Below are 20,735 nucleotides of genomic sequence, written 5' to 3' on the forward strand. Positions count from 1 at the left end.
CCTTTCAGTTGATCTAACTAGTAAGCATAGAATGTTTTATCTAATTCTAGATATCTATGTTTGATTATGGGGGGCACGATGGCTTAGTGGTTAGCACGTTTAGCACGTTTGCCTCACGCCTCCAGGGTTGGGGTTCGATTCCCGCCTCCACCTCGTGTGTGTGGAGTTTGCATGTTCTCCCTGTGCCTCGGGGGTTTCCTCCGGGTACTCCGGTTTCCTCCCCCGGTCTAAAAGACATGCATGGTAGGTTGATTGGCATCTCTGGAAAATTGTCCGTAGTGTGTGTGTGTGAGTGAATGAGAGTGTGTGTGTGCCCTGCGATGGGTTGGCACTCCATTCAGGGTGTATCCTGCCTTGATGCCCGATGATGCCTGAGATAGGCACAGGCTCCCCGTGACCCGAGTAGTTCGGATAAGCGGTAGAAAATGAATGAATGAATGTGTTTGATTATGGATGCATATACATTTATAGCTCCACTCTATCTAAAAACTCAAACATGTCTTCAAAGCACAAAAGAATGAAAATTGACAAAGACTGCGTCTCCCCCACTGACACCCCCCCCCCCCCCCCCGAGTCTGTCACCGTGACTGCATGTTTGTCGTGTCTTAACCCCTTGCTTTACAGTAATATTTATGTAATATGCTGTAAAACGCTTTCTCTGTCTTTGTTTAGATGATAACGTCCCTGAGTCATCCAGGGAGAGGAAAGACTCAGGTAATCCTTTAGCCATGATAGTATTCATACGTTTTGTAAGCATTCATACGTTCAGAGGTCAGTGAAAAAAAGCTGGAACTGAGAGCTAAGGTTAGTAGGTTCATTTTCCCAAAACGGCCATTTGAAAGAAACCTGAAAAAGATTATCATGCCATGTTAAAATTGGTCAAAAGCAATATAACGTTATAGATACAAGATTCAAAAGATTTTGTAAACCATTGTAGTGCAATAGAATTAATCAATAGATTTTTTCTGCAGGATAAACCTTTCCATAAGCCATGGGAAAATGAATGTGACTGTCTTATAAGGAAACCTGATGTATGTTAAATGATTATTGTTTAAAAAAAAATCCACAGTGGAGAAATACAGAGTGAATTTGCTGACGGTAAGTTCCCTTCATTGACTGACATTGCTCACTGCTACTATACCACTCTACAGATGTAATATAGAAGACGTCTCTCAACTGACTGTCATAATTTTCACTGGCTTACAGAACAGCAGTCAACCCTGGCAACACTCACGTTAACTAAGGCAGCTTGCTGGCTAGATTATCACATCCATTTTTCTTATTGTGATATTCTTGACAAAGAAGCTAAGATATAATCTTGCTTCATGATGTCTATGCTATTACATTTCTATGCAATGGACTGAAGAGCAACATTTCTAGTTTCACAACTAGAGTTGCCACTAGTATCATTCCAGTCAAACCCAAATATAAGATGTCTTTATTTGGGTGATAATTGCTCTGTCTACCATTAATAAGTCTCATATGAACAGCCTATGAAGGAGTGAATCCTATTATGATTGACTTTCATCTGTACAGTATGCTTCTACATGGAAGAACAGGAATCTTATCCAAATGTCTAGATAAGACAATTACCTAGGTCCTTGGGTTGCAAAGGAATGCCAATCTATTGCCTTTTAAACAATAAAATAATAATAAAAACAACATAAAACAATATATTACAATAGACAAAATAATATGATGGCAGACAAGGTCTACTAAATGTAGCCTATTGCCCCAGTTTAGCATAGAAGGAGGCAATGGCCACCTGTGGGATTCTGAGCTCGAGGTGGATTTGCATGAAGATCACAGGTCAAATTTGAGATTTTATTCAACAGTAAATAGATGGTTGTTTTCATCCAATTCTAGTCTGAGGGAAGCAGTTTCTCAAACACCTCCTGTGTCATATGCTAATTGTTTTGTAGCCTCAGATCTGGTTCAAGTTTGTGGACCTGAACAATACCTATTTTCCTGCTTCCATTGCATCACACCATAAATGTTTCTTATGGTTTGTCTTTAAAGCCCAGACAAATTCTGTATGAAGAAAACAATAAAGTAGGAGATAGATAGATAGATAGATAGATAGATAGATAGATAGATAGATAGATAGATAGATAGATAGATAGATAGATAGATAGATAGATAGATAGATAGATAGAACTTTATTGTCATTGGCATTTGTCAGATCACTGACTAAGGAGGGTTTTACCAATTAGAAGGATTCAGTGCTCCACTGTAGACTGATATCCAGATAATCAGTGGTGTGTTGGGACAGAAGGACAGAAAACCAACTACAATTGATAAAATCAAAGCAAATGATGGTCCTCAAATCCTTTTTTTTTTTACCAGTTTGGAGATATCAGCAAAAGAAAGGCTTACTTTCCATTATCCATGTTGCACAGCACCTCCTCAGCCCATACTCACAGTATGAGTGTCATAAACCAGGGCTGTACATTCGTGCAATGGATTTATGAATACACTACTATACTATACACTACTGTGAATAGGTCACAGGTACCAAGTCAGAACATTGTCATTATGAAGAGTATGAATGCAGGGACAGGGTGCTGTGGTCCCACCACTTGTTACACCTTTACTCCACTATTGGTTATCCTTTCTGTGCTAGACAGGATTCTGTAGCTAGTCCTGTCTATGCCTGTAAGATGGCTGGCAATACCACTGACCATCTGTGTACTAGTTGTTGGCGTTCCCTTGGGGTTTCCCCCAAGCAAATCTGCTGCTCCAAAAGGACTCAGATAATAGAGACATATGGCATTCTAAGCCAGGTCAATTTTGTTCCTTTTTCTGTCCTTTGGAAGCATTTCTCAATGCACTTTGTATTCCGTTAAGCGGAAGTCTGTAAAATATTCACCCCATCATAGTGAATTTCACCAGTCCTAGAATCCAGAGTTTTATCTAGTGACTACTCAATTCCCTTTCTATAATAAAGGTCTATATGGCATCGGTGGAAGAGCTTTACATGTGCAAACATGAACATAATCACATCATAAGGCATCAGGAAGGAAAATACAGAAGCAAATACAGCCCATGGGGAGGATGGGAGTGGGTTCATGTTATCATGTGGGTTTTCTCAATTTTAATGTTCAAAGAATTTAAATATTTTGTTGATGTTATAGTTCACACTGTATTTATGTATATGTATGCTGTGTTTTAATTTTGTGGAAATAATCTGGACGTTACGTTTCAGAACTGTTTATATCTAGACAGGTTTTGCGGTGTTTATTTGTTATATGTTAATCATTTTTCTCTTTTTCCCCTTTTTACAGGTTTATTATTGTTGCTATTATCTTTATGCTTTCCATGTTGCTAAATGCTGTGTTCTCAGCTGGCAGCTGTGTGTATGTGTGGGTTTGTTATGGTGTGTGTATGTGTGTTTGATTAAGTAAATGTTTGTGAGCAAGACTGTGAAGATGTACTGTACGCATAAGATTTAAGAGAATTTTGAATTTGTGATTTGGTGATTATGATGTTCTTCTCTTTTTGCAGTATGGTCCCTGGGAGACGGACAGCCTCCTGAGGATATTGACAAGCAGGTGGAAAATCCACCCCTTTCTATCTTACTAATTGAGAAACCCCAGAGTGGCTCCATCCGAGTAGGTTGGTAAATGCTACACTTCTAAGCATGACTAATATTGAACAAAACTATTTTATTGACCATGAATATACAGTGGTACCCTGTTTATCATCCTTAATCCGTTCCTTAAAACCGGTCGAAATGCGAAAAGGTCGAAGAGCGAATGTAATTATCCCATAAGAAATAATGGATACCCAATTAATTCGTTCCCGACCTCCACCGATACCCAATAATTAACAATTTTTGCCCCGTTTTTAGCAGTATTAATACTAAATAATACATAAAATAATACAGGTACATAAATAATATTGTATATAATACAGTAAAAAGTATAAATTAAAAACTTTACAAAAGTAACCAAAAAAATGATTGTACTGTACTGTACTTACTCGTTAAGTCGCAGTGATGGCTGGATGGAGTGGGCGGGGGGAGGCTGAGTGGTGGTGTTAGTTGGAGGAGGATGAGCCCTCACTGCCAGGAGACTTTACACTTTAAACAAAGTATTGTATATACAATATACACGCACTAAATTGTTATATTGACCGCTAAATAACACTGATGTTGTTCACAAACCGAAGTTTAATTTACGATAGATGCTCTCTCCACGAAGGCTGAGTCGAGACTGGGAAGATCCTTCCCCTTGCGAGGTCGATAAGCAGGGATTTGGTCGTTCAGCGGGCGCAAATTTCGTCGAAAAACTGTTTGCTAAGCGAAAAGGTTCGATGTCCGAGCCGGTCGATAAGCGGGGTACCACTGTACTCCATAAAGCCACTGTAAGCTGTTCCGATGGATGTTGTTAACTCTGTCTGAATAATTAAGAGCCTGTGCTCTCAAGATTGAGAAAATCAAACACATGTTCTGCAGTTACGTACCTGATTCTAGATGTATCCATTCTGCTGATTAAAAAGCTACAGAAAAATACTTAAAATATTTCAATTTCAGACCACATATGATCTCTTTTTTTTAGAGTGGGTCAGTGGATCATATTTAGGCGTGAGAACCATAGTTGAATATTAAATTATGACTCACATTGGTTTAAAATTTGTTGACCAATGAGAGATTTAAAAAAGACAATAAACAATATTACAGGAGCTTCCCATTTCATTCATGTTCAGATATAAGTGAATAATGTCCTGTTTTAAAGGTGGAGACATTACCTTTATTGCAAAGGTAGAGGCTAAGGATTTGCTTCGGAAGCCAACAGTCAAGTGGTTCAAAGGGAAATGGATGGATCTCGCCAGCAAAACAGGAAAACATCTACAGCTGAAGGAAAGTTTTGACCGCATCACTAAGGTACGGTATACATGAAAAACTAAATCTTTGAGGCTGTAATAAATATTTGACACCTCTATTGACTAATTCTGGGAAACTTGCTCCACAGATTCACACATTTGAGATGCATATCATTAAGGCTAAGGAGAACTATGGTGGGAATTACAGATGTGAGGTCACTTATAAGGATAAGTTTGACAGCTGCTCTTTTGACCTCGAAGTCAAAGGTTTGTCTTGTCTTTCACACTATGTCAACGTCTCGGAGGACATTTGAAGGAGAGCTTGTTGTATTGAAATTATTTACAATATTGCTTTTACAGATGTTCCAGAGACTCAGAGTATTGACATTCGGTCAGCATTCAAACGAAGGTAATATGAGTCCCATTGCATGATATTAGATTTTAGCTTAGTAATGAATTATTTGGATAATTACACAAGTCGGTTGTGTGATAACAGAATTTCTTTCATTAAGTATAAGGGTACATCAAGGTTAAATGCAGTCTGTTTGTTGGAATTATGAGGGAAATAACATGTAAAACTGTGTATATTGGGAATGCATACTTGTGTATCATTTTCTGCATCATTTTCTGACAATGTTGACAAAAGCAGTGATTACGTAACTGTGCTTCTTCTTAGGCAAAGTGATATCTGTGGTTTTATTGTTTAAAATGGACCTTTCACCCTGAAATCATCTACAAACCAATATCAGGACATGGTTTGGATAGGTTCTGGATTACCATGTTCACAATTAACCCACCCATCAAACAAACAAAATAAAATGCCCAAACTAATTTGATGATCAGTTTGAGGCCATTGCTTGCATATGAACATTTTGCAATGTGTCCAAAAGCAACGCACACTCATCATTCTCACTGTATGCCTGCATGAAAAGGCTTATGTGAGAAGGCAGTCATGGGTCTCTTGGGACCAATGTACACAGCCTGTGCAAAAACTGTTTCACTCTAAGTGAAAGGCTTTTGTGTTCACCTCAATTGTGCGTTTGCTTGTTGCTAATGCATCGATTGGTGGAAGAGGCCCAGGTTGCGTTGTTTTTTTTTATTCTGGTGTTTGATTGTCTAATTGAATTTCCATTAATCTCTTCTTGTTAACAACAGCAGTGAAGGCCAGGAGGATGCAGGGGAGCTTGACTTTAGTGGGCTTCTTAAACATAGGTGAGAACAAGCTATACAACTATAGTCTGCCCCTCAGGGGACCAAGTCCTTTTCTTTCTTTCTTTCTTTCTTTCTTTCTTTCTTTCTTTCTTTCTTTCTTTCTTTCTTTCTTTCTTTCTTTCTTTCTTTCTTTCTGTCTATCTGTCTATCTGTCTGTCTGTCTGTCTTTCTTTCTGTCTGTCTGTCTGTCTGTCTGTCTGTCTGTCTGTCTTTCTTTCTTTCTTTCTGTCTTTTTTATTTCTTTCTGTCTGTCTATCTTTCTTTCTTTCTGTCTGTCTTTCTGTCTGTCTGTCTGTCTTTCTTTCTGTCTGTCTTTCTTTCTTTCTTTCTTTCTTTTTTTCTTTCTTTCTTTCTTTCTTTCTTTCTTCCTGTCTGTCTTTCTTTCTTCCTGTCTGTCTTTCTTTCTTGGAACCTGGATATAACATTAGTCTGAAATGGTTTAGTCATTTTCAGCATGTTTCTACATTGTATGTGTACTACAGTATAATTCTTTCATAAATATGTTGTGCGTACTGCCATCATTGCCAGATACTGTGAAAGTTTATCCAGTGTATAAAAATAACATCATTTAAAGGGGGAAATATTATTTAAATGTTTAGGGTTTGCTTTTGTGTTCATAGAATAGCACAAAAGTAACAACATTCAATTCCACATTTATTTTGGCTTGTCTCTTCTTTTTTCCCCATACATTCAGAAACACCAGGTTAGTACAGAAAGTAGGTAATTAAATTAGACCTTACTGCGGGTAAGTACTGTAATCCTACAGTGTATCCAGCATGGACAAACAAGAGTGTTTGTTTACTGTAGTCTGGTAACACTTCATTTAAATGCAGCATTCATTAATGTTCCAGAAATACTCGGAAATCGTGGAAAGTGCCCTTTTCTATTTACTATCAACACAGGACTACGTTAGAGCTTAATCCTGTTACATATCCAGGATCCTTCTGCGGGTCCAGTGTTTTATTAGTTTCACACTGAACTATGATACAATTGGTCTTTACAAATTAGAGAATTAAATAAAAGTAAAGAAACATCATAACGGCTAAAGTGACATTACTTAACATATCTGATTGAGGACAATGGATCACAACAACGATCCATGAATAGTGTGACTTTTATACTAACCAAAGGCCACAATTTTCCATAGATTTTTGCGCAGTTGGTGGATCACCTATAAATGAAGCTGCAAAATAGTGTTATCACTACATTGAAGCATCTTTTACATGGAAATGAATACATTATACAATTGCAAATGTGCCTGTCAGTGCTGTTTTACTACATGTATGTAGTCCTATGTGCAGACCTGAAACACACATTAGAGGAAATGAAAATAATCATTTCATGCTGTTTTCCTGAAATCTTCCAGACATTCAAGCCAATGTCTGTGAAAGTGAGATCTGATTGACATAGTCTAGTGATGACTAACTGAACTCCTCTCATCCTGTCAAACATCCTCGATAACCAGATTATAACAACTCTATTCACCTTTAATAAACACTTACATCTCATTCCAAGACATCAATTACTAATTTAGACAAATGCATAATGACTGGCCTACATGAGTAATAAAAGTTTTCACTTGAAACAGAATACAATGCTACTTCTTTATAATGCTTAATAAGTGTTGTGTTTGAAATGATGATAAGCTTTGACTGTCATATTATAGTCTTCCTACTGTATGTAACAACGAATATTATTCTTCCATCAATATTCCTTCACACTGACAAATTCATTCAGTCAAACTTAAACTTCTTTCATATTTTTACTATTTAAAAATCATGACCTGCATAACAAATCATTCACCTGATGTTTTTTGCAAGCCATAAATAATATATATATCTCATGCACAGTCCACTAGTTTAAACCTTTATAACCAGGCTATTTCTCATGACCATCTCTTTGCGTAAGCTCTACAGAGGAACTACTATTAAGTTACTATTAAGTAATAAACATCAACAAATAGGAATCATCTTTAAATGATTAGCATCTCAGTCGACATCGGAATTAATAAGCATCCTGGTTCAGTACACTGAACTGTCTATTGTGCTGTGTGGTGTCAGGGAGGTCAAACAGGAGGAGGCACCAGAAGTGGATGTCTGGGAGATACTGAAAAATGCCCGACCGGATCAGTATGAGAAGATCGCTTTCATGTACGGCATCACAGACCTCCGAGGTCTGTTAAAAAGACTGAAGAAGACCAAAAAAGAGGAAAAGAAGAGTGAAGGTGCTTCAGGGATTCACAAATGGACTGAATTTCAGAATCTTTTAAGCTGAATTTTTATTTTTTATCAACTAACTGTTTCTTATAGCATTTGCTAAGAGGTTAGAGCCTGCATACCAGGTGGACAAAGGAGGAAAGGTGCGATTAATCGTGGACCTGGCTGACCCAACTGTTGAACTGAAATGGTACAAGAATGGCCAAGAGATTCGTCCTACTCCAAAGTAGGTCACGTCTTATTTCATGCATTTATTCTATTGAGATTTTGGGTTTGTTTGCTTTGTTCTGTTTTCTATAAAAAGGTTATGGTATCAGCTTTGTAATGATTATTGTGTAATGATAATGATAACTGCTGTACCAGGTTTTTTAAAATAATTATAAAATGATTCCTGGGATTCACAGAAAGCACCTTTCACAATATCAAGTGTCCCAAGTGTCCCAGGCATCTTGCTTTAACAAACCCTCAGCCTCTCTTTAAATATTACATGTTTGATTCTGTCTTATTCTGTCTGTTTCGCTGTGGAATTGTTGCACCATAACCTCCACCTCTTCCCTCCTGTGGTGTGGCTCCATTCTGACTCTTCCTTCATGCAAAAGTAATAGAAAGTAAGTGTTGAATTCTGTAAGTATTTAGCTCTTTGCCAACATCTAATCTGATTGTGTTGTTCCTGGAGATGAAATAAATGTTCATACTCATGCTAATTAGACTACATATTTATTATTCAGTATTGCTTTTAACTATATATATTTTATTTGCTGTGCCAAAAGTATTATTATTATATGATTAATAGAAAAGATTGTAGTACATAGTATTTATAAAGTGTTTCATTCAGACTTAGGCCTGATCTCAGTACATAGACAGCGTCAGTTAAAGTGGTAAATAATCATGCAAGTCATGTTGTTTCAGGAAGTGTTTCTGTGCCAATATTGCCTTTAACTTGCTCAATAGAGAAACATACAAATCTATTTATATATACAGTAATCCGTCGCCACTTCGTGGTTCAAGTTTTGCGGTTCAAGTTTCGCGGCCTCAGTGCATCGCTGATTTTCCAAAAATATTCATTGAAAAATAAAAATAAAAACGGTTTCCCAGGATGCCAGACAAAGAGAGAAACTCTCTGAGAGGCTTTGTACATACCCACGGGCACTCAGACAAGGCACATGATTGGTTCCCGGCGCCAGATCTGAGCTGATTGGCTGCGCATCATCGCATCCTCTCCCAGCTTCTTCCCTTGTTGTATCTCGCCACTCTCGTTCACGCTGTCAACTGTGTCTCGTGTATTGTGTTCGAAATTAACTTTTCGTTAAGCCATTACGATGCCTCCTAAGCGCTGTGCCCCTCGAAAGATTCCTCTAGTGAGCCCAAGAGGAAGAGGAAGATGATGACCATCAGTGAAAAGGTCAAACTTAGGGCCAATCCTACTTCGTGGATTTTCCCCTATCTCGAGGGGTTCCGGTCCCCATTAACCGCGATAAACGAGGGATCACTGTATATGTATATCGGTATTAATTATTTGTTAAGGTGTTAAGAGATTAAACTAACGTAGTTGATACCCCATCACTGAAGAGCAACAACTCTCAGTAAATTACTGACCTATGTTATTTTTTCACAGGTTTATCTTTGAGCACAAGGGCACGCAGAGGATCATGGTTATCAATAACTGTCAGCTGAACGATGATGCTGCCTATTCCGTGGTAGCTGGAGATGAGAAATGTACTACTGAACTGTTTGTGAAAGGTAAATTCTCATATACATTAGACTTTAGCACTCTTTGTGTCTTTTTTATGAGTGTGTGTCAGCTGAATAAAGATATATGCTTATAAGATCTTGCATGTATACAGTACCTCTATGGTCTTAATGTCTATGTAAATGTAAAAAGGAACCATTGTAAGGTTTTCATGCCTGGGTTTGACCCTTTGTGCAGTGCTACCAGTGAAGATCGTTAAAGAGCTGGAACCTGTAAAAACTACGGTCAACGAACGTATTGAGCTAGAGTGCGAGGTGTCAGAAGAAGGAGCCCAAGTTAAATGGTGTGTTTCTGTGTCGTTGTGTGTAAAATTAAATATAGAGAGTATAATTTTAAAAAGGCATAAAAACATAACTTTCTCGTTCCACTGAGACAGGATGAAGAATGGAGTGGAGGTTCCTACTGGGGTGCGTTCAAGATATCGCGTTAAGTCTGAAGGCACAAAGCACTGGCTGATTATAGATGATGCCACGAAGGAAGACACTGGCAAATATTCCATCATGGCAACTGGGGGTACCAGTGAGGCCCATGTCCAAGTGGACTGTGAGCATCATTTATTTTTTGTTTTCATAACCCACTTCTGTTGCTATTAATCCAAATCAAGCCAAAATTTGTCATATTAGTTACATGCTAAATAACACATTTTCTTGTCTTTACTGTACGTCTTCTACTTCCACTCTCTCTCTTCCGCTCCACTCCAATATTTTTTGTATAGTGAAGCCACTGAAGATTTTGCAAGATCTACAGGACATGACGATACGATTGGGGGAACCGCTCAAGCTGCACTGTGAGATCTTACCCATAAATGTTCCTGGCCGTTGGTACAGAAATGGCCAGCTTATTCAGTCCAGCGATCATATCTCCATCATCCACAGAGCCAAGTAGAGTCATGCTCCCTGTTCTACTCCTTCAAACTGCTTTAAATCTGTGTTTACACTCTTGCATATATCATCCTTTATTATCCAGTTACAAATAGCAACAATTATCAGACGTACACACCCACACAATTTGTTTTTGTTTACCAGGACCCATAGGATGGAAGTTGAGAGCTGCACTCTGCATGATGCTGGAGACTATACCTTTGTACCTGAAGGGTACACACAAAGCCTTACTGCCAAAGTTCATATAATAGGTAAGACATTCTGTACTTTATGGGGAAATTCTTAAGAGATATAAGTATTAAAAGCTTGTCAGAGTCTTACTAACAATGCACACTGTTGCTGGAGTGTATACACTGTAAGAGTTACTGATTAGAGTCTCTTTAGGATGTTTCTGGGGATATGGAAGTATACACATATGAGGTAAGTACAATGATGTTTTTTGTTTTATTTCAGATCCCCCGAAAGTGTATTTGGATGCATTAAATGCTCCAGATAACACTGTTACAATTGTGGCTGGTAACAAACTGCGTTTGGAGGTCCCCATAAGTGGAGAGCCTATTCCCAGGGTGGTGTGGATGAAAGGAGAACGGGTGAGTAGAGATGAAGTGAACACTGAGGCCAGTCATCTAGCCTGTCATAGACCCCAGAGTGAGACACGTTAGCCACGTCCTCTGGTTGCAGAAGCATAGCATGTCGAGCTGTTGTTGGAATGGCCAAGTCAAGCTCCAGACCTCAGGTTCACTGAGATGCTGTGGCAGGATCCTAAAAGAACTGCACATAAACTAAAGCTCCTAAACATCAATGAACTGAAACGATGTCGTAAAGAAGAGTGGGCCAAAATTTCTCCAAAACAATGAGAGATTGATAAACTCCTCCAGAAAACATTGCTTTTGAGTCATTGTTGCTAAAGTTGGTTCACTTTTTGGCAAAAATAAGATTGCATAATTAAATCTGTTGTATTGTCACCTGAGGTTATTTGTTTGCTTGTGGCCATTAGCTTTCGGTTCCATGGTCTCCAAATCCTCGATTTAAGAGTTGAAAACCATTTGTCCTAAATGCACCTATGATTTTGCAATCAGCACCAAACGCCTTAGACTATTGACTTTTTTACAATTCTAAATAAACCCCTTGAAGCAGTTCCCATTGTACTTGTGTCCAGGTCATTCTTGAGACAGGGAGTCGCGTTCGTGCAGAGACCTTTTCTGACCACACCTCCCTCACTATTGAAGTCACCGAGCGAGAGGACAGTGGCAACTACAAAATCGTCCTGCAGAATGAAGCCGGAGAAGACACAGGAAGTGTCAAGATTAAGGTTGTGGGTAAGGCTCGTAAATAAATACACTGTAGATTCTGGATTCTAAAGTGGACGTCACTGGCTTACGTACATGTTGTTGATGAGATGGTCTATCATCATCAGGCAGCTTCCTACTGTTAATAGAATATTTGTCTATATTTATATTCATTGCCTTAATTTGTTAAACCTTAAATCCTTAGTAATCCCTAGTAATGTGCCAATAAGAACAAATAGCATATACATTTTCATTGGTGCTCAAATAAGCAACATAGAATTATGCTGTTATATGGATGAATATTTCTCAAATCTGACTGAGTAGAAGAGATATTCAATAAGAGCAGCACTGACAAGAGTCCTGACTGTGGTCTGACTGCTTATTAAATGTATTTTTATGTCCTGTAAAGGGTAAAATATTTGATCCTTTAGATGATGCGATTTACAGCTTTCCGCTTAATAATGGTTTATATATATGGTTGTTTAAAAACACTTAAGGGTGAAAGGGTTTTTTTTTAAAAATAGCTATTTAAGAAATTCTATACAGTATGTCTTATATTTGTGTTCTAGATATCCCTGATCCTCCTGGACCTCCCTTGGTCCCTACAGTTGGTGGAGACTGGTGTACAATGACATGGGATCCTCCTCTTTATGATGGGAGTTCCCCTATCCTGGGTACCTTTTTTTTTTTTTTTTTACACTATATGTAGACACCCCTTTATCAATAGTGACCAATGTTAATTATCATAAAAAATCAGTTTCTCCAACCCCAGCATTGCCCTTATGGCTGTCCTGTGCTTTTTTGACCCTCAGGGTACTTCATTGAGAGAAAGAAGAAGCAGAGTTCCAGATGGATGCGTCTTAATTTTGACCTCTGCAAAGAGACCACATTTGAGCCTAAGAAGATGATTGAGGGTGTGCCTTATGAGGTGCGGATTTTTGCAGTTAATGCGATCGGCGTCTCCAAGCCCAGTGATCCGTCCAAACCCTTCATTCCCCTTGGTGAGTACCACACCTTTCACACCATTAAGCTTGCTGGTGTTTATTACATCTCCAGTGCCTCCACCTGTCCACATGTACTTATGCCTGGTTATGTCACACACAGTTTGCCTTTTTTATGTAAGATAATAGCACACAATCCTAGCAGATCCCTGCATACAAGACAGCAACAGATATACCATGACACCATCGCCATATTTGAGCCTGTCCTTCAGACGGCCTTTCCGCAGCTGTTGCTTTCCAGAGATGTGAAGTATTTCTGCTCTACACAGAACAAGCCTGAGATTTAGAGGACATCAAACATGTCATTACTATGACTGAATTAAAAGTTTAGGAGATCAAGAAGAGTCTGTCAGATACAGTAGATACTCTTGTTTTGGTTGTGTGTCTTTAGGAACCATGTTCAAATTCATTATATTATTAAAGGATGTTCTTCATAATGTTGGTTTATATTTTATTATCCCTATAGAAACATATGGCATTTGTTTTATTTTGTTCTATTTTGTATACCTTGTTTAGTAAAATACAATATGCAGATATGTTTTTTTTTAAGCTGTCACCAGTGAGCCCACTATGCTGGTGGTTGATGAGGTGACAGATACATCTGTGACGGTAAAGTGGCGTCCTCCAGAAACCATCGGTGCCGCCGGGTTAGATGGTTACCAAGTGGAGTACTGCCTTGAAGGAAGTAAGACACCCCTAATGACCCGGGTATACTTTGTCACAGGACTAGCACTAACACTAATGATTAATAAATGCTGCCAGAATATCTGTACTGTAGTCTTTTCCATTAAATGGAAAGGTCATGTCAAGCCAACCTTTAACAAATCAATCAAATACACTAAAATAGAGTTCTTTTTAAATATTTATATAAGCTGTTATATCATTTATGTAAAAAAAAAAGAAGAGAAGAAGAAGAAGAAGAAGAATGTATCTTTAAATACAGGACTAAAAGCTGAACAATAAAAATGTGTTTACACCAAATATTTAAAAGTGTCATATGCTCTCAGGAAGTGGCTGTACTGTACTGTATAACAGCTGAACTGTTATCTGTTTCCACAGCTGATGAATGGATTCTTTCCAATAAGGAACTGACTGAGAAAACCAAGTACACCATCACAGGCCTGACACCAGAGTCCAAGATCCTGGTCCGAGTGAAGGCGATTAATGCGGCCGGTGCCAGCCAACCACGCACCATTCAACACTCCATCCTGGTCAAAGAGGTCGTTGGTGAGCTACATCAGCAGTTTTTAGTGATACAAAATGCAAAAAGTTCATGTTTATCGAGTTAAATATAGTTTTACCCTTAGATGATCCAGTAGATATTGTAGACGCCCAAAGTTTGTACTGTATGTGGTGCAGTATATTACAGTATGTGACTTCTATGTCGCAGAGCCCCCTAAGATTCGTATCCCTCGCCACTTGAAGCAGACTTACATGCGCAAGGTCGGAGAACAAGTTAACCTCGTTGTGCCATTCATGGTAAGGCATCGGATGGAAAGAATGAACAGAATAGAAAACCTAAGAAATTTCTCTGTGAGCTCAGGAATTTAAATGTAATTTAACAGAACAGATTCAGCCTAATCATTTGTAAAATGCTTTGCCCAGGGCAAACCCAGGCCAAAGATCACCTGGCTGAAGGACGATGAGGCTATCGATCCAACGCAGGTCAATATCCGCAACTCCGAATGCGACAGCATCATCTTCATTCGCAGAGCTGAGCGCAAACACTCTGGAAAATATAAGCTGTCTGTTCAGGTGGAAAAACTTGTGGATACGGCTATCCTGGATATCCAGATCGTGGGTTAGCAATCAGATTTTGTAATACTCAAAGATTTCAAAAAGGCTTACTGTACAAGGAAAGAGGCTTTTATTTCATTATAATACTATGGGTTGGCTAAAACATCTTATCTCTGTTAACTGCTATGCATTAGATATTGTCATACAATTATTTTTTTCTCCATCAGACCTTCCTGGTCCTCCACAGTGTGTTCGAATTGATGAGGTCTGGGGTGAAAATGTAGCACTGGACTGGACGCCACCCAAGGATAGCGGCAATGCCCCCATAACAGGATACACCATCCAGAAGGCTGATAAAAAAACCATGGTATATAAGATTTTTTTTCTTTTGTTGCAGTTCAAGAACATAGATGCTATCACAATGCAGTCTCAATGAATTAATTTGATAATTGTGTTTTCTACAAACAATACATAATTCCCTGTTGACTATTGTGTCTACAGGAGTGGTACACCTGCATAGAGCACTACCACCGCACATGTATCACCATCAGTGAGCTGGTAGTAGGCAACGAGTACTACTTCAGGATTTTCTCCGAGAACATGGTGGGCCTGAGCCAGAGCGCCACAACGACTAAAGATACAGCAGTCATAGTAAAGGAGGGTAAGTTTTAAGATCACTGGTTGTAGCAGAGCCAAAGATGTGTTCCTCAACTGTATGTTTGTAGCTTTCCGTTCAGTCTTCTCTGTCTTGGATCTCAAAATCCATCAAATATCCAGTGGATGAGAAGAAAATGAAACATCTCAAAAAATGTAGGTTTTCCTTGAAACAAGATTTTCTACTCCTTTTGTTCTGACCATGAGGAATAATACTGTAACCGAAGAGCCTGGAATCGTGCATTAGGAACAAAAATGTAGATAGAACAATAGATTTCTAACCCTAACCCTAACCCTAACCCTAACCCTGGTTCTCAAATGTATTCTTATCATTCAAATGCTTTCTACAGATGTTCCTGCAAAACTTTCAACCAAACAGTAAAATAGACACAATATGTGTAAGATATACTGTATTCACTGACCAACAGACATAAAAACTCACGTATTTGAAATATTTAAATTGTGTTCTTCTACACAAGGAATAAAATAAACATAAAACACATACAGTACATAAAGATTTACTTCTAAATACGTCGACATCTTAGCAATAGAAATATCTTGACAATAGTTAAGTCGATCTAGTATTATTATACGGTTGCAACAAACCAATATAAATATAATTATTCCATATTTCCAGAAATTGTTTATCAATTTTAAACTTTAGATATATATATATATATTTTTCATTCTTTTGGAAAAGATTTCTGCTATTTTTCGAATAACAAATGCTTTAAAATGAGCAAAATGTCCATCTTGAATTTAGACAGAATGTCTAGAAATGGGTTTAATAATTATATCAGTGATTTATTGTAATCTTATAATAGGAAACTAGAGTCAAAATATTTTGTGATTCATTTACAATGAAATCTGCAAATTTTAGAATTGTAAGAAGGACTAGATGTTTGACAAAATGTACAAGCAATAGGCTAATGATAAACTAAATCGGTGTTGTCTCTTCTTCATCACATAAGGGAAATTCCCCCATGATACAGTGCTCGGCCCGTATCATGCACACTCCCACTATCCATATCCCCTCTTTTCCTCCTCCTCTTCTCCCTCTTCTGCCTCCTGTCACTCTTTCTCAGGTATGCACCTGAAGAACCCAGAATACATTAATTATGACTTCACAGAGGCACCCAAGTTCACACAGCCACTCATCAACACCTTTGCCATCGCCGGGTACAACGCGACTCTCAACTGCAGCGTCCGTGCCAACCCACGGGTACGTCAGATATGCCTGTGTGTTAATATCTGTGTTAATATAAGCCATTCACCAGTCAGCAGGCACAGACAGGTCAGTAACGCCACACAGATGCTTTGAGTGCAGTTCTCTTTTTATTTGAATTAAAAGCATTTTCTTCATTGATTCCCAAACCCATCACAAATCTGGAAACAGGCAGATGCTTTTTGCTTAATAAAAATTAACACGTTAATTAAAACAGGAAATAAAATCTCAGATAGGTTAAGGCCAAAGGTTTACACACATATGCTAAAGAAAGTCTAAATGTTTTTCCTTTTTCTTATCTATAGCCAAAGGTGATTTGGATGAAAAATAAGATCATTATCCTCGATGACCCACGCTACCGCATGTTCAGCAGCCAGGGTGTGTGTACACTGGAGATCCGAAAGCCCAGCCCGTTCGATGGAGGTGTGTACACTTGCAAAGCCATCAATGACCTCGGGGAGGCTCAGGTGGAATGCAAACTGGAGGTGAAAGGTCAGTCTGGGCTTCAGGTCGATGTTGTGTACTATGTTTAATTTCATTAAGGACACCATTCTTAGTCGACTGTAGCGTAGACATTTTGTTTCATAGGTACCAGTATTACACATCATAGCTGTCATTCATTCATTCATTCATTCATCACATCGTTTTTCTTGTTAAAGTGTGCTTATCGTGTTGTAATTGTTTATAATGTGAGTTAACATACCATAATATTTCTTTTGTCCTACGCTGAAGACATTTGGGTTTGAGAGCAAAAGAGGAACATGAGACGATAGATCAGCATTTCAGTTTCATTTCCTGATATTTACGTTTTTATATTTCAAAAAACTTAAAACATGGCAGCTTTGGTGGCAGATCACCCGATTTTCAGGGGAGCAAAAGTTTTTTTTTTTTTTAGTTAATTTCAATCTGTTCTTCTGTTTCGTACCACTAATGAGCGGTTTGTGTCTTGTGGTATGGCCTCTATATTACTTCTTTCAAAGTATTCTTCAAACAGTGGGTTGTGAAATCTTTACTCACACTGATGTCACAGTTTTTTCTTAATCGGTCTGGTCCTTTTCAGAACATTACGAATAACTGTATTGGCTAAACTTAATGATTGTGCAGTGGTTCTAATGGATCATCACTCTTTTCTCCTTTTTCTGCCATAGACAGCTCTCTAGACTTCATGTTGAATTATTCTTTTCAAATGCAGTCTTCATAGGAGAGACACAGGACTCAAGCCAAGTGAAGATATTCAGAGCTATTAAACAAGACAAGAGCTGTTAAATCAATCAAACTAACCAAAACATGTCACATGTTCCAATATTTTTGATCACTGGAAAAATGGTTGGGTTTAAATAAAAGGTTCTACATTCTAAGATGTATAACACATCTACATGTCAATATCAGGAAATAATAGCTGAAATTCCTACTGATTATCTCATGTGTCTCAAATCCAAATGTCTTTAGTGCAAAGCAAAAATTAAAGAATTTTCCTTGCTGTTCCAATACTTTTGGAGGGGAATGTAATTAATGTGATGTTATGTTTGTTGGTAGACTTTCACGGTTATTTTTTTTGTCATAATAAGAAAATAACTGCTGCTTTTCACTTCCAGATTCCATAGCTGACCTGAACAGTCTAAATTTCTGAATCAGTTGCCCTGTAAAAAAGGATTCAGGTGTCTTGATCATATGTGAGATGAGATCTGTTGCCTTTTGCTTTTAATCAAGATCTTCTATAGTAGAGAGATCTCTTTAATCACTAAATTAGAGTATGACAATCATGCTTATCACCATGCATTCACTTGGCTTTTAGATCCTTTTCCAATGCCAAGAATCCCCTTCAAAATTACATATAAAAGGTCGGCCATAAGAGGATTAGTTTACAATGCCATACGCTTACACAACACTTCTTTTCCCTCTCCACAGATCTCTGTGTCTTAATCCTCCATGTTAAATCTGTAATGACTAAGTCAGTGATGCAGCCTGACACACACATAACTCCCTCACTTAAAAGGGTTTAACCCCCTCTTCTCTTTTTTCCCCAGTCATCACTCAGGAATAGTGATATGTGTCATTCTCATCTAAGGTAAGCTTTCATATGGTTTCGGGCATATGAAGCTTATTTATATCATTCATTCTGTAGCTCTTACTAATCCTGCTTTTGCTGCATTGCTTTAGTCATGACTTTGAGGCCTTATTTTTCGGTAGATAGTCGGTTTTGTTTCTGCTCATTGAGGTGAGACAGTGTCAGACATGTCTCTGCTGCACTTGAGCCTGTTTCCTGTGTTCTTTCCTGCATGCTTTTCCTTTGCAGAGCACTGTTGGCGTTACGTTGGAGTGTGAGCAAATCTTATCTGTCTCTAAAGACAAAACTGTGTCAGTGTCTCAGATAATTCAGATATGCTGCTCGCATGAGCCCTATTTCATAGTAAATGTGCCTGAGGCTACATCTAACATATTCTAAACAGAGGCTGAGTAACCTCCTCCTCTCAGTCTGAGTCAGTCCTGGTCAGACACTTTTTTCCTCCATACGTTTGCAAACAGAATTGTAGGGAGGAATTTCATACTTTATACTGCTGTATGTTTCTTTCTGTGAGTACATTCAACAGATTTCTGCCCACTTGCAATTTTAAAGCAAGCACACATGACATACTGCTATATGATTATTGTAGGACATGTTACTGTACTCACAGTTTTGTGTAGTGCCTGCTTCTGTACTGATGTCTTACTTTTGTTTTGTTTCTCTCCCTGTCTGCTTTTTCTGCATATCTACTCTGTTGATATGTAGAAGATTCATATTGGACACTGACCACACACTACAGTACACTACACTACTGTACACTACAGTACGCTTAACTACAAAAACCTATATTTCACTACACTACACTACACTACACTACACTACACTACACTACACTACACTAAACAACAGTACAATACACTACACCACATTACACATAAAATATACCACACTACACAAACTTATACAACACTACATTACACTACACAACAGTACACTATGCTGTGGTGCAGTACAGTAAATGACTATACAGTACACTACAGTACACTACAGTACACTACCCAAACCTATACCACACTACAGTACAGTATAGTACACTAAACTATACTACACTACAGTACACTACACAAACCTATACCAAACTACAGTACAGTACACTAAACTATACTACACCACAGTACACTATTGTACAGTACACTAAACTATACTACACTACACTACAGTACACTACACTAAACTATACTACACTAAACTATACTACACTACAGTACACTACACAAACCTATACCAAACTACAGTACAGTACACTAAACTATACTACACTACAGTACACTACAGTACACTACACAAACCTATACCAAACTACAGTACAGTACACTAAACTATACTACACCACAGTACACTACTGTACAGTACACTAAACTATACTACACTACAGTACACTACAGTACACTACACAAACCTATACCAAACTACAGTACAGTACACTAAACTATACTACACCACAGTACACTACTGTACAGTACACTAAACTATACTACACTACAGTACACTACAGTACACTACACAAACCTATACCAAACTACAGTACAGTACACTAAACTATACTACACCACAGTACACTACTGTACAGTACACTAAACTATACTACACTACAGTACAGTACACTAAACTATACTACACTACAGTACACTACACTAAACTATACTACACTAAACTATACTACACTACAGTACACTACACTAAACTATACTACACTAACCTATACCAGGCTACAGTACACTACACTACAGTACACTACATTAAACTATACTACACTAAAATACACTGCACTGAACTATACTACACTACAGTACACTACACTACAGTACACTACATTAAACTATACTACAGTAAAATACACTGCACTGAACAATACTACACTAAAATACACTGCACTAAACT

General features: G+C 38.1%; 1 protein-coding gene across 15 annotated transcripts in view; it reads left to right on the plus strand.

Moving 5' to 3' along the window:
- mybpc1 (myosin binding protein C1) overlaps positions 1-20,735 on the plus strand; it is a 34,935-nt gene that overhangs the window by 13,016 nt on the left and 1,184 nt on the right. For 10 of the 15 annotated variants that reach the window (XM_027164022.2, XM_047819882.1, XM_047819883.1 and 7 more), the window contains 28 exons: positions 1-20; positions 673-714; positions 3,505-3,615; positions 4,737-4,885; positions 4,974-5,091; positions 5,185-5,233; positions 5,980-6,036; positions 6,731-6,739; positions 8,097-8,260; positions 8,346-8,478; positions 8,852-8,860; positions 9,868-9,992; positions 10,180-10,285; positions 10,379-10,545; positions 10,718-10,883; positions 11,028-11,134; positions 11,337-11,473; positions 12,043-12,202; positions 12,742-12,846; positions 12,985-13,173; positions 13,724-13,858; positions 14,233-14,400; positions 14,564-14,652; positions 14,779-14,974; positions 15,138-15,277; positions 15,412-15,571; positions 16,650-16,786; positions 17,095-17,281. The exon at positions 1-20 is cut by the window's left edge and continues 22 nt beyond it. In XM_027164022.2, coding sequence (XP_027019823.1) covers positions 1-20; positions 673-714; positions 3,505-3,615; positions 4,737-4,885; positions 4,974-5,091; positions 5,185-5,233; positions 5,980-6,036; positions 6,731-6,739; positions 8,097-8,260; positions 8,346-8,478; positions 8,852-8,860; positions 9,868-9,992; positions 10,180-10,285; positions 10,379-10,545; positions 10,718-10,883; positions 11,028-11,134; positions 11,337-11,473; positions 12,043-12,202; positions 12,742-12,846; positions 12,985-13,173; positions 13,724-13,858; positions 14,233-14,400; positions 14,564-14,652; positions 14,779-14,974; positions 15,138-15,277; positions 15,412-15,571; positions 16,650-16,786; positions 17,095-17,281 — 3,335 coding nt within the window. Of the gene's footprint in view, positions 21-672; positions 715-3,504; positions 3,616-4,736; positions 4,886-4,973; positions 5,092-5,184; positions 5,234-5,979; positions 6,037-6,730; positions 6,740-8,096; positions 8,261-8,345; positions 8,479-8,851; positions 8,861-9,867; positions 9,993-10,179; positions 10,286-10,378; positions 10,546-10,717; positions 10,884-11,027; positions 11,135-11,336; positions 11,474-12,042; positions 12,203-12,741; positions 12,847-12,984; positions 13,174-13,723; positions 13,859-14,232; positions 14,401-14,563; positions 14,653-14,778; positions 14,975-15,137; positions 15,278-15,411; positions 15,572-16,649; positions 16,787-17,094; positions 17,282-18,816; positions 18,858-20,735 lie in introns of all 15 variants that reach the window. The other 5 variants (XM_047819891.1, XM_047819892.1, XM_027164021.2 and 2 more) reach the window with 3 other exon arrangements.

Source organism: Tachysurus fulvidraco, chromosome 10 (assembly GCF_022655615.1).
Source record: "Tachysurus fulvidraco isolate hzauxx_2018 chromosome 10, HZAU_PFXX_2.0, whole genome shotgun sequence".
In the NCBI taxonomy this organism is placed as follows: domain Eukaryota; kingdom Metazoa; phylum Chordata; class Actinopteri; order Siluriformes; family Bagridae; genus Tachysurus; species Tachysurus fulvidraco.